Genomic DNA, 12,732 nt, shown 5'->3' with positions numbered 1-12,732 from the left:
GTTCAAGCCATAATAAAGGCGAAGGTACACACACTGCATATCAATATCCACCAATAGAAAGTGTCCAGATACTCTTGATGAGCTAGTATTTACTCTGTTGTATGTTACTAGAGACCTAGTGAGGCTTTTTGTCATTATAAGTAAACTTTAAAAACTGCCTATTGGCTTCTGACTCGGGTTCTTCGGCCGACGTTCATCTAATTATTTTTCTGACGTTTCGCGAGCACGAGTGGCTGGCATTGTCAAAGCTTCACCCTCTATTGCCGGTGGTGAACTGGAGCCGAGCTCGCGGCCGCAGACTATATGTACCTGGTGCGCCAACGTCCGAGGGCTTCTCCTCGGTCATTTCCGGTGCGGTTCTCCTCTTGCTACCTGCGACGCTCGTTCGCTGCAGTACGGGAAGCCAGGATCCGTTTACCTTAAGGCTTTCCTCTTTCTTGTTCAAACTGTTCGCGTGTTTTTGGATTTCTACAGCTTCTCTGAACAAGCGCGTGTGATAGTGCTTCTCTACAGCCAGAACTTCCGTGTCGGCGAATTTTATTACGTGGTCGGTCTCATTCAGTGCGTGCTCTGCCACGGCCGATTTCTCCACCTGCCCCAACCTGCAATGTCGCTTATGTTCTTTGATCCTGCTGTTGATTGATCGTCCAGTCATTCCGACATAAACTTTTCCGAATGTGCATGGTATACGGTATATTCCCGACATTTCAAGTGGGTCCCTTTTCTCCTTTGCCGATCTTGGACACTCTTTGATCGTCCTTGTCGGTTTGAAAATCGTCTATACGCCATGTTTGCGCAATATACGGCCGATTCTGTCCGTCACTCTGGGAATGTATGGTAGAAAGGCCGTACCCGACATTTCTTTTTCTGATTCCTTACTTCACCGAGTGTTTGGCTCTGTTACACTTCTAATATAATTTGTGGAGTACCCATTGCTGCTCGGGACAGTTTCCAGGTGTTGCATTTCTCGTTTGAGGTGTTGCGGCTCACATATTCGTCTTGCTCTCGTTACGAGCGTACTAATCAAGCCTCTTTTCTGGCTCGGGTGGTGGTTTGACAGTTTGTGCAGGTATCGGTCCGTGTGTGTCGGTTTTCGATACACGCTGTGTCCCAGGTTTTCGCCGTCCCTTGTGACCAGCACATCTAGAAATGGCAGTTTCTTGTCCTTTTCTACTTCCATGGTAAATGTTATGTTGGCATGGAGGCTGTTCAAGTGTCTTAGGAAGTCACCGAGCTGTTCTTCACCATGGCTCCACACCACGAAAGTATCATCGGCGTACCTGTACCACACCTTAGGTTTGCAAGTCGCCCAGTTCAGTGTCTGTGTTTCGAATTGTTCTATGAAGAAGTTGGCCACCACTGGAGTAAGATGACTGCCCATGGCAACGCCCTCCAGCTGTTCGTAGAAATCGACATTCCACGTGAAATAGCTCGTGGTGAGACATGCACGGGAGAGCTTTGTGATGTCTTGCGGTAAAATGGAACCGATGTGCTCCAGAGCGTCACTGAGTGGCACTTTCGTAAACAAAGAAACAACATCGAAGCTGACCAGGATGTCGTTTGGCGCAAGTTTCAGTTTCTTAAGCTTCTCAATGAAACGTCAGTAAAATCGTTAGATGAGCGTCGGCGGAAGAACCCGAGACAGAAGCCAATAGGCAGTTTTTCAACAAGTGGCCATGAAAGCCTTTAACAATTTTGAAACATTAATAACATGTAAAATGTGTCATTATTTGTATCTGGAAACTTGACTGTTCTCAATGGTTCGGACGACAAGCAGTTGGCAACAAGCGACACGTCATATTGATACAGTGGCTCTCTTTGTACGTGATATTTTGAGCGGTGGTAGCTGTCAGCCCACCTTGTTCTTTTACTGACGTGTACGTAAATGCTCAGGTGAAGTACTGGATAACCATCAACGAGCCCGCCAGCATCATCGAGAGCTACGCCAACAGCCGCCTGGGGGCGCCCGGGCTGGATGACCACGGGGTCGCCGACTACCAGGCCAGCCACACCCTCCTCAAGGCGCACGCCAAGGCCTACCACCTGTACGACAAGTACTTCCGCAAGACGCAGAAAGGTGAGCGTTCTCGTCTCAAACATTTCAACGATAACTTCACACTCCATCCAGAGTAAGAGACTCACGGTACAGTTCTTAAGCCGTCGGCACACGGACCGTGCATCCGAACGTTGAGCGTTGAGCGTGCCGAGTTTCTGACGTCATAGCGTGGAATAGCACGCTCGGGAGTCTTTCCGAACGTGCAGAGCAATATCTGGCATGTCAGATGTTCTGAGCGTACGCCTGAGCGTTGACCAATGAGATGGCACAACGCCACCTACGTCACACGCACGCCGTCTCGCTTCAGTACAGAGTTGTGAGGCGCCATATTGGCATTCATTTCAAGCCTATATGTATATATGCCGTTTCTGAGCACCAGCAATTTGAGGATCACTGGAAAACCCGTTGTTAACTGTGTGATTCGTTCCAATAAAATAATGAGAAACATCATATTCGGGACAAAAGAATTATTGTAACTTACGTATTATGAGAGTAGACTATTTGAAGGCAGTGACACATGGAAGATCCACCCAAAACACATTATTCTTGGTACAATTTGTTATAATTAAATTTCAATTAGCAACATATCTACGATTAAGGTTTTCAGCAAGGGGTAAGATAACATGATTAGACAAAGAAAATGTGCTGTTGGTTTAGCGTCAGCCGGCACGGTAGCTCAGCGTGTTCGGTCAGAGGGTAATGCGCCGTCTGTAATAAAAAAACTGAGTTAACAGATCAGCAACGAACGTAAATGGATGTCTTACGACGTCCGCCCCGAGCAGATGCAACGAACTACAGCGAACAAAGTGAAAATTAAAAAAAAAAAAAAAGAAAAAAAGAAAAGAAAAGAGGGCAAGCTACCCTCTGTTATAAAAAAAACTGAGTTAGTGGATAGTTTAGTCGGTGTTGAATTTCTGCATCTGTGTTTGAATTTGCAGAAAGATGGCTTCCCAGGTGAGGAAAATACTCTACAATCGCTAGAGGTGTTCCGTCAACTGTGATAACTGGAGCTGCTGCGGTGGAATTTGGGGCTGGTTGACAGAGGACTTTCGTTTTGTCTGTGTTAAGCTCTAGACCAATAGATTTGTATGCCAGACTGAATGCATTTAGAGTAGTTTTTAGATCTTCCTCTATGTTTGCCAAGAGAACATTATCTACAACGAACTGACATGGGTGTCTTTCGACGTCCGCTCCGAGCAGATACAACGAACGAAATGAGATAAAAAAAAAAAAAAAAGCGTAATGAGTAGTGTCACTGTCCTTAATTAAAAAGTAGGATGTGGCGGTGGTTCGCGTCGTAACACTTCCAATTTTTTTCCCCTAACTTTCGCGTTTTTATTAGGTTCTGATACTTCATTATTAGTTTAATGTAAGTATATACTATAATATTTCATGTTATGTAAATATAAGATCGCCTTTTATTGAGGGGTGTCTTTGTTCGATTGGCTTAATCTACAGGAGAGCTTGCGCTAGTTGCATAAAGATATTTCCCTCCTTTTTCTTTTACGCTTCGTAATTCACGTGTTGCAAAGATTCTGCTACTGGGCGAGAACAGTGGTCAAGTAAGACTGACCGTGGGGCTTTACTAAAATGTGGGAATGATGAAATAATGTTTATCTTATGCGGAGAAATATTCCAAATTTGAAACGCACTGTTTGTAATGGAACTTTTATAAGCCTGACCTTATTGATTGGACATGGTACTTTCTTTTTCTTGGGCGATGGAGGAAATGTGCGTTTTAATAGAGCTAACGTGGGAATTTTACGCGCGCCCACTGAATAAAGAGTGTGATTTACGAACTAGAAACATCCTTCAACTGCCGCTGGAGTGCGTTGCGATCGCGGATACCACGTTGGGGCCCACGTACCGTGTGCACAAGTCGCATGGTTCCTGAGCGTTCAGCAGCACTTTGAACTTGACACGATCGACGTTAACTTTCGACAGCACGGTCCGTGTGCCGACGGCTTCAATCCTATCTGTTGGTGAACAAATCTGCACTTTCAAAATGAAGTTTCACTCAGCAGTGGATTGTGCAGTGATCTGAAATCTGCTGCCACGTTAAAACTATGTGACTGACTGGGAATCGAATCTGGAACCTCCGCCTTCTACAATATTATTGTAGAGCAAAGGCTGACGACATAATGATGAGCTATTTTTTTCTCTGGTCCTCCTTTGAGAGTACACTAAAGTATAGTGGTAGAGCACCTGATCGCGAAAGGGAAAGGTCCAAAGCCCTAGTCCCAGTACGGCACACAGTTTCAATCTGCCAGGAAGTTTCAAACCTTTTAGATTTCTTGATATCTGAAACGCATATGACGTATTACCACATCCACGCTTGGTATCGAAGACACAATGCTACGAGATATCAAGCGAAAAATGTGACAGGATTGACGATTTATCGGTAGGGAGAACGCAGCGTCTCATCTCGAATGAAGAGTCATCGACAGAAGCGGAAGTAATTTTGGGTTTACCCCAGCGAAGTCTGTTGGGAGTATTGCTGCTCATGATCTTGCAGTCAATATTAATAGCAACCTAAGATTCTTTCCAGATGTTACAGTTATCTAAACTAAACACTGCCTGAAAAAAGCTGCACAGATATTCAGCAGTGGCGTAGCGTGGTTGTAAATGTTGGGGACACTCTGCAGTTATTATAGCGAGACAAAATAGTACAGTAAACAATAATTTAAACAAATGAAACAAAATGCTTCGAATAAAACAAGAAGCACTTATATTTCCTTGTACACAAATGCAATGCGCCTGTCTTTTCTTTCCACGAATAAGTCCATAACTCGGTCTACAAAGATCTGATCACTGGATAGCTCTCCAAGTAGTGTCTTTTCTATTGCTAACGTGCTCAGTCACGACAGCCGGATGATGGACACTGAATACCTTAAATCATTCTTCACTCGTTTAAGAGCACTCATGCTTGGTTCACTGCTCGCTGCAGTTGCGGGTACGGTCAAAACCAAACGCAGGAACTTCGTTGTTTCTTCATAAACGGAGTCTAAATCATTGTTGACAACGTACTTTAAGAGGGTTCTTGGAGATAAGTGTTTTTTCTCATCAGTTTTTATGAAGTTCATTTTCAAGTTGTTCTTGTTTGAAAAAAGGGTACTGTTCTAATAAGTGAAGCAGTTTCAACTTTGGGAATTCTTTTTGATAGTTCGGGAAACACTTTTCGTTCATAAGTTCAACAAACTAAATTTGGGGAAAGTCTTGAAACCTTCTTTGCATCTGAACAATTTGCAAATCCAGTATCTCGTAAGTTAATGCCCTGAGAAATGTCTTTTGACTGCCACAGAATGATAAGTTGCCATTCAAACACAAGCTGCATTTAATGCATTCATCAACGAATATTTGAGTTCTTAATTGTCGTAGTTGCCACCCAAACACAAGCTGCAATTAATGCATTCATCAACGAATGTTTCCGCTCTTAATTGTCGTAAGTTTCTCAAAACAGTTCTTATTTCGTCGTGGCAAGCAGTTATAGCGACAGATTTTGGCTGAAGAACGTTAAAGAGATGATCAACATTAACAAAGCGCCCTCGGTAGAAGCAAAGCAAGTAGACAAACGTAGGATCATCCATCCGTCGTTTCATTCCCACAGCACAGCTCAAAGATTCTGGGTCCCACTGAGAGTCTGTATCATCAAATATATAATTAAAAACACTACATAGCCCTGAGAAATGACTAGATGTTGTTGAAACTGCCCTGGAACGAAAGTTCCAGCGAGTGTTGCTTGCATATGACAGTTTAAATCCTTTCTCAGTTAGCAATGCAGTTCGTTTTGATGATTTGCTGAAAAACGAATGGAATGCAGTAAGATCACTTACAAACATGCGTTCTTGTCGTATGATTTTGGAGGCACGTAACAGTACCAAATTCAGTTGGTGTGCTTAACAATGAATAAATAGCGCATAGGGACAGAACTGCTTCACCAATTGTTGTAGACCTCTTTCTCTGCCCGCCATTACTGTAGCGCCGTCATATGGTTTACTAACCACTTATCCTTCCACATTCCATTCTTTCAATACTGCATGAACAATGTTTGACAAACCTTCAGCAGTTTTATCTCCAGAAACATCGTAAAATCCAACGAGTCTTTCCTCAATTTTGTCTACAATACAGTACCTGAATATTATAATCATTTGACTCTTGCATGATGTGTCTAATGTTTCATCAGCCTGAATCGAAATGAAATTGCAGTTCTGAATTTCAGATTTTCTTTTCTCATCAACTGCCAGAGTTATCATTACTGTTACATCATTCTGTATATCTGGAGATGTTTCCTTAAAGGTTGAAGATGATGACAGATGGTCTCGGCTTAACGGCTCTCCTTGAGCTATTAAATCCAACAATTCCAGATAGTTACCTTTGTTGGTGGAGGATTCGTCTTCTCGATGGCCGCGAAAGGCTAGTTCGTGTTTACAAAGAAATACAATTGCCTGAATAAGACGAGCCAATACTCTCCTGCTGGATGCAACTTGTTTGTCGTATTTTATTGCTGTCAGACGAGCGGCTTCAGAAAGGGCGTGCCCAATTCTAGTTTTGCCCAATAACTGAAATGATTCTTTGTTCTGCAGGTGACGTTTTGATATCTGATGCTTTTGTGTTTTCCTGTCAAAGTTCTTTATTGTACAAATGCCCTAACTGCATCATTCCTTTTCGCCACTAAACAGAAGAAATATAGACCAATATAATCTGTGATTAACTGCATTTGCAGTCAGCCAAACATACTTTTCATACCAGACTGCCTGAAAACTTCGTTTTTGTTTGGCTTCACTTAAAACTACACTGCGCATAGGAGTAGGTCGTTTGTCCTTCAATTCGAACTTTTTTCCTTACGTTGGTGTAGAAAAAGGCGTTTTTAATAAAAATTCTATAAGGTGTTCAGTTGTTGGCTCACTCATGTTGGCGACACAACGAAAATATGCACTAAAATAACACAAGAATGACTATGAACACAAGCCGCGCGACTGTTCACTTCCGTGTTAAAAGCCAGCTTAGAAGCGGCAGAGACTAGTCTCGATTAGTGATGGGGAGCTCGCGAATGAGTCGTTCAAATGAACGCGTCACTCCAATGAAGTGTGAACTAACCACTCAATTTCAATGAACTGGCACTTCAAACTCTTCACAGATAACACACTCCACACTTTTTTCTAGTTCACTCACTCTCTTCCCCTCTCCCTGGCCCATTACATCGGCGCTACGTCATTCATTCTCCCTTCACTTCAGTCCCCCCTCTACTGCCTGTCGACGAATCGCGCGGCGTTTGTGAGGAAACGATACGTTTGCGATGGGTTGTGGAGGTGAGGGGCGAGGGGAAGGCACCGTCAGCTGCTTCCTGCAGTGCTGACATCATTACGCGTGACTATTTGTGCAGTTCAGTTATACTTCGCGTCTACCGGTAGCCTACCGTTGGCAGCGCTTGCGGACAAATGAATATTTCAGATACAAATGAAGAGGCTGGCTGTGTGAGCACGCACAGCCAACATGAAAATAAAAGGTTTGTTAATAACACTGAAAGAGGGATTTTACCTAAAATCGTACCAATGACTACAGGTGACAGTTTACGTTTTGAATCTGGAGGGTTATTATTCTCAACAAAAATAAAATCTACAGGAAAACTTCTGAATCATTACTTAACGTATATATATAGACTTTGTGACAGTGGTAAACATACTCATTCTATTTTGGATTAAATTTTAAAAGGAACATAAAATTGGACTGCATTTCGTTGGTAGCCCTAGTTTTCAGTCCATGAATACGACAAATAATGTTTCACTCGGCAGATAAATACTTTTTTGGGCGCTTCATGAGAAAATGTCGAGCAAGATTAAATGTAATACCTTCTTTATATGTGACAAGCTTCTCTGTTTATCTTTCCTTTGTCCCCTTCGACCATGCTCTGTTTTTTAACTCAGACGCTGTAAAAGTGTAAAACGTTGCGTGCACGTTATTGCATAGTTCGGCCATCTGTTGTTAAAATTATGAAGTATTACGAAGCTTTATTGTAAGAGCGAGGCGAACGAGAGTAGCAACGGCTGAGCGGCGAACTGGGCAACTTCGCCAGGCTTCCGTACTTCATGAATGAACTACTTCATTTGAACGCTTCACGGCAAAGAGTGAAATGAATGAAGTAGTTCACGGGAATAAACGATTTCGACCCATCTCTAGTCTCGATACCTGCTAGCAAGTGCAGCGCACCGGCCTTCGTGGAAGAGGGGAAGTGGAGGGGGCGCAGGCGCACACAGCCAGGTAGGAGAAGGGAGGCAGAGTCTGAGAACAGCCGAGTCTCAAGCAGGCAGACATACCAATACTCAGGGTGCGGCGGCGCGGGCTACAAAACTGATGTCTTCGTACATTTTGTGCTCTTAGTAGGAAGTTGTTTATATTTTTTTTATGAATTCCTATTGCAATTTTTTTAAGCACGAATACAGGGGAAACTAAGTCTCAGAGTCTCCCCTCACGCTGCGCCACTGATATTCAGTTGGATCTTGATTAGACTTCAGTGTCGTGTTCGGTATCTGTTAGAAGATGATGATGATGATGATGATGGTGATATGATGATGTGAGGAGAGAGAGGGTTAAACCTGGTGCTGGCACACAGACCACTCCTCTCAAATAGCACCAAGGAGGCCACCGAGTTTAATGCCCCCTTCCGATGTATGGACGAGCATCAACAGTGTCACATGCCCTCTCTTCATTATACACTGCAGAGGGGTTTGGGATTTAAACCAGGACGTTGGCGCAAAGACTGATGATCAGCGACTTTGAGCCACCATCCCTCCTCCACTTGCCTGCAAAATACTGGGAAAGGAAATTACACATACCACGAGAGATTGAACCGTGTTACGTCTGAATCGAGCATCACCGCATGTGCGAGCTTTAGCGACCTGGACTACAGAGGTCGTTGGATATGAAATGTAGACCGCAGAGGCTCACTCATAAGTAAACCAGTTGACAGACTTTCATTCATTGGCAGAATAGTAGGGAAACACAGTAAGTCTAAAAAAGGAAATTACTTACAAAACACTCGTGCAATCCATTCTAGAATATTGTTCGAGTGTGTGGAACTCGTACCAGATAGGGCTAACAAGAGATACTGAACATACACATAGAAGGCCAGAATGAATGGTCAAGGGTTTGTTTGACCTGTGCGAGACTTTCACGGAAGTGCCAAAGAAACTAAACTGGAATACATTTGAAGATAGTGCAATCTAGTAATGTGTTATTGAAACCTCCTTATCGTCCCTGTAGCGATTGTGAGGACACTATCAGACTAGTTACAGTACGCACAGAAAAGTGGAAGAAACCCTAACACCCCTCTGCGGGTTCGGGGGTAAGAATAGGCCCGCGGTATTCCTGCCTGTCGTAAGAGGCGACTAAAAGGAGTCTCAACTGTTTCGGCCTTTAATCTGATGGTCCGCTAAGAGGTTTGACCACTCCATTTCAAAATTTTACGTTAGTGCGCACCATTTGGGGAAGGACGCCTTACGTGGTGCATTATATATCCATCTTGCCATAAGATCTGGCACACCCGATATTGTCATGGAGTTGGAGTTACAACGAGCTTCCGGCCACATCAGCTGCAGTGTGTTCCAGGTAGTATACATTCCCTCCATTGTGCACTTCCATCTTTGCCCTCATGACGTACATGGATATTTGACACCCGACATCCAGCACGGTAGCCAGTCCGCTGTGGTGGGGTCGTCATGTACCCTCTTGGTGGTAGCCCCCTGACTACGCAGGGATCGCACTGCTGATGCCTAAGCTGCTACCTCCCCATGTATGCCGAGGAGTAGATGCCTATCCCTCTGGGGCATCAGGACTCCTGGAAAAGGCCATCCTGCCAGGTGGTCTTTGCTGTGGCTGGGTGGCGCCCGTGGGGAGAGCCCCAGTCAGAGTGGGTGGCATCAGGGCAGATGCTCCGCAATGAAGTGTGGTACATCATCTCTCGCTGGTGGGCCTCCACCAGCAGTCTCTAAGCGATCGAGGTCTAACCTGAATGGGAAGAAATTTGATCCGAGATAATTTCTCTTCCTGGCCACTCCATGGGAGGAATGTATGGCTAAAGAAGGCAGTGCAGATTATTCACCCCGGTACCTAGTCTGTACCCGAGTCGATGGTGAATCATTTATGTCAACCAAGCCCCAGTTTTATGTGGAGCATATAGAGGACAAGTTCGAGGAGGTGGAGGGCTTGTCCAAAATGCGCTCTGGGTCAGCGCTAATCAAGACGGCATCCTCTGCCCAGTCACGGAGGTTGCTTGGTTGTGATAAGTTAGGGGATGTTTCTGTTAGCATCACGCCCCATAAGAGTTTAAACATGGTCCAGGGTATTATATTCCACAGGGATCTTCTTCTGAAGTCCGCTGATGAACTAAACACCAACCTAGAACGAGGAGGTGTTCACTTCATCCGGCACGTCCATCGGGGTCCGAGGGAAAATCAGGTAGCCAGCGGTGCCTTCATCTTGGTCTTAGAGGGTGACGTATTACCCAAAAAGGTCAAGGTGGTGGTTTACCGCTGTGATGTGAAACCATATATCCCTCCTCCAATGCGGTGTTTTCAATGCTGGAAGTTTGGGCATATGTCTTTCCGATGTACTTCCGGCATCATGTGTCGAGATTGTGGCCGTCCTTCGCATCCCAATTCTCCATGTGCTCCGCTGTGTTAACTGCGGAGAACACCATTCCCCCTGCTCGCTGAACTGTAGGATATTCCAGAAAGAACGGAAGATAATGGAATATAAGACCCTGGACCACGTGACCTACTCCGAGGCTAGGTGGAAATATGAGAGGCTCCATCCTGTGCCAATGACGTCAACCTATGCCGCTGCTGCAACGACGGTTCTCCCATCTCCCATGTTGTCCCATATGGTTAGCTCTATGATGGGTCAGAATCCACCACCCCCCTTGATTTTTGGGGGGGGGGGGGCACTTCACTCCCTGTTGCTCCGGCTCCATCTACTTCATGAGCAACACCCCCCCCCAACCATCGGGGACGTCAGTACCCCCTCCCCAGCTGGAGAAGAGTAAGACTTCTTCAGCTACTCTCGCCAGGAAGGGGCCCCTTGGGGATCTCCCTTCGCAAGTTACGACCAGCGGAAAAGCGGACACCCGCAAGTGGCTGAAACAACCACCAGTCGCTGGTCGTAGGGCCTCGCGGTCGTCATCTGTCCCTGAGACTGACCCAATGAAGCCCCCCCCCCCCCAGCCCGAACCACCGAAGGCACAGTGAGAGAAGCAGAAAAAGAAGAAAGTCCCCAAGCACCATGACATTACTGTGGCATCCATCCCACCGCTTCCTACAAGCTTCGCGTCTGAGGACACAGGTGGAGATTCTGGCGTCCGCTGAGGACCTCGATCTCGCCATACCCTCAGACACCTTGGATAGCACTAGCACAGGTGCTCAATCGGAGGCAGCAGTTGACCCAGTGGCGTAATCTGCCTTCCCAGTCCCTTCACGCCTTTCTCAGCCATGGACAATATCATCGTCCAGTGGAACTGCAGCGGTTTCTTCCACCATCTAGCTGAGCTCCGACAACTTATCAGCCTTCACCCTTTCTTCTGCATTGCTCTTCAGGAAACTTGGTTTCCAGCAATGCGAACCCCCGCCCTCCATAGCTATCAGGGTTATTATAAGAACTGGGCAGCTTATGAAAGAGTGTCTGGTGATGTCTGCATCTATGTCCTTAACTCTTCTCACAGCGAGTCTGTCCCTCTACAAACACCTTTAGAGGCTGTCGCTGTTCAGGTGTGGACGCCACAGGCTGTTACCATCTGCAGTCTTTACCTTCCACTGGATGGTGATGTCACACAGCATGTCCTGGCTGCGCTGAAAGCCCAATTGCCACCACCTTTCTTGTTACTGGGCGACTTCAACGCCCATAACCCTCTGTGGGGTGGGTCAGTGGCAACAGGTCGAGGCACCACCGTTGAGCATGTATTGGCACAGCTCGATCTTTCCATTTTAAATGATGGTACCTTCACACATTTCAGTGTGGCGCATGGCACGCACTCCGCCATCGACCTTTCGACCTGCAGCCCTAGCCTCTTACCCTCTGTCCAATGGAGTGTGCGTGACGACCTGTGTGGTAGTGACCACTTTCCGATCTTTCTGTCACTGTCACAGCATCACTCTTCTGGACGCCCTTGCAGATGGGCTACATATAAGGCTGACTGGGACTTGTTCTCCTCCTTGGCCGCTATTGAGCCTCTTTCTAATGACGCCATTGATGTGGTGGTTCACTCGGTCACCACCAGCATCTTACTGCCACAGAATCTGCCATTCCCTGTTCTTCTGAGTCCCCTCGGCGGAGGACTGTGCCTTGGTGGTCGCCTGAGATCGCTGAGGCGATTAAAGATCGCCGGCGGGCGCTCCAGCGTCACAAGCGGCATCCATCTTTAGAACACCTCATTGCGCGGGCCCACCACCTTATCTGCCAACGCAAGCAGGAGTGCTGGGAACGGTATGTTTCCACCATTAGCCTCCATGTCTCTCCATCGCAGGTTTGGGCCAAGATAAGGCGCCTCTATGGCTATCGGACCACTGTCAGCGTACCTGCACTCTCACTGAATGGAACAGTTTGTACTGACTCCAATGTAATTTCCAACCGCTTGGCAGAGCATTTTGCTCTGAGTTCCACTTCTGCAAATTACCCACTGGCCTTCC

At 46.0% G+C, this 12,732-nt stretch overlaps 1 protein-coding gene across 2 annotated transcripts in view; it reads left to right on the top strand.

Annotated features, from left to right (window-relative positions):
- The window catches only part of LOC124544843 (myrosinase 1-like), a 523,720-nt gene that overhangs the window by 430,529 nt on the left and 80,459 nt on the right, over positions 1-12,732 (top strand). For both annotated transcript variants that reach the window (XM_047123549.1, XM_047123550.1), the window contains exon 6: positions 1,894-2,077. In XM_047123549.1, the coding sequence (XP_046979505.1) occupies positions 1,894-2,077 (184 nt within the window). The remainder of the gene's footprint in view (positions 1-1,893; positions 2,078-12,732) is intronic.

The sequence above is a fragment of the Schistocerca americana genome, chromosome 8, assembly GCF_021461395.2.
Source record: "Schistocerca americana isolate TAMUIC-IGC-003095 chromosome 8, iqSchAmer2.1, whole genome shotgun sequence".
Lineage (NCBI taxonomy): Eukaryota > Metazoa > Arthropoda > Insecta > Orthoptera > Acrididae > Schistocerca > Schistocerca americana.
The sequence above is the reverse complement of the archived record's forward strand: the minus strand, read 5'-3'. Positions and strand labels throughout refer to the sequence as shown.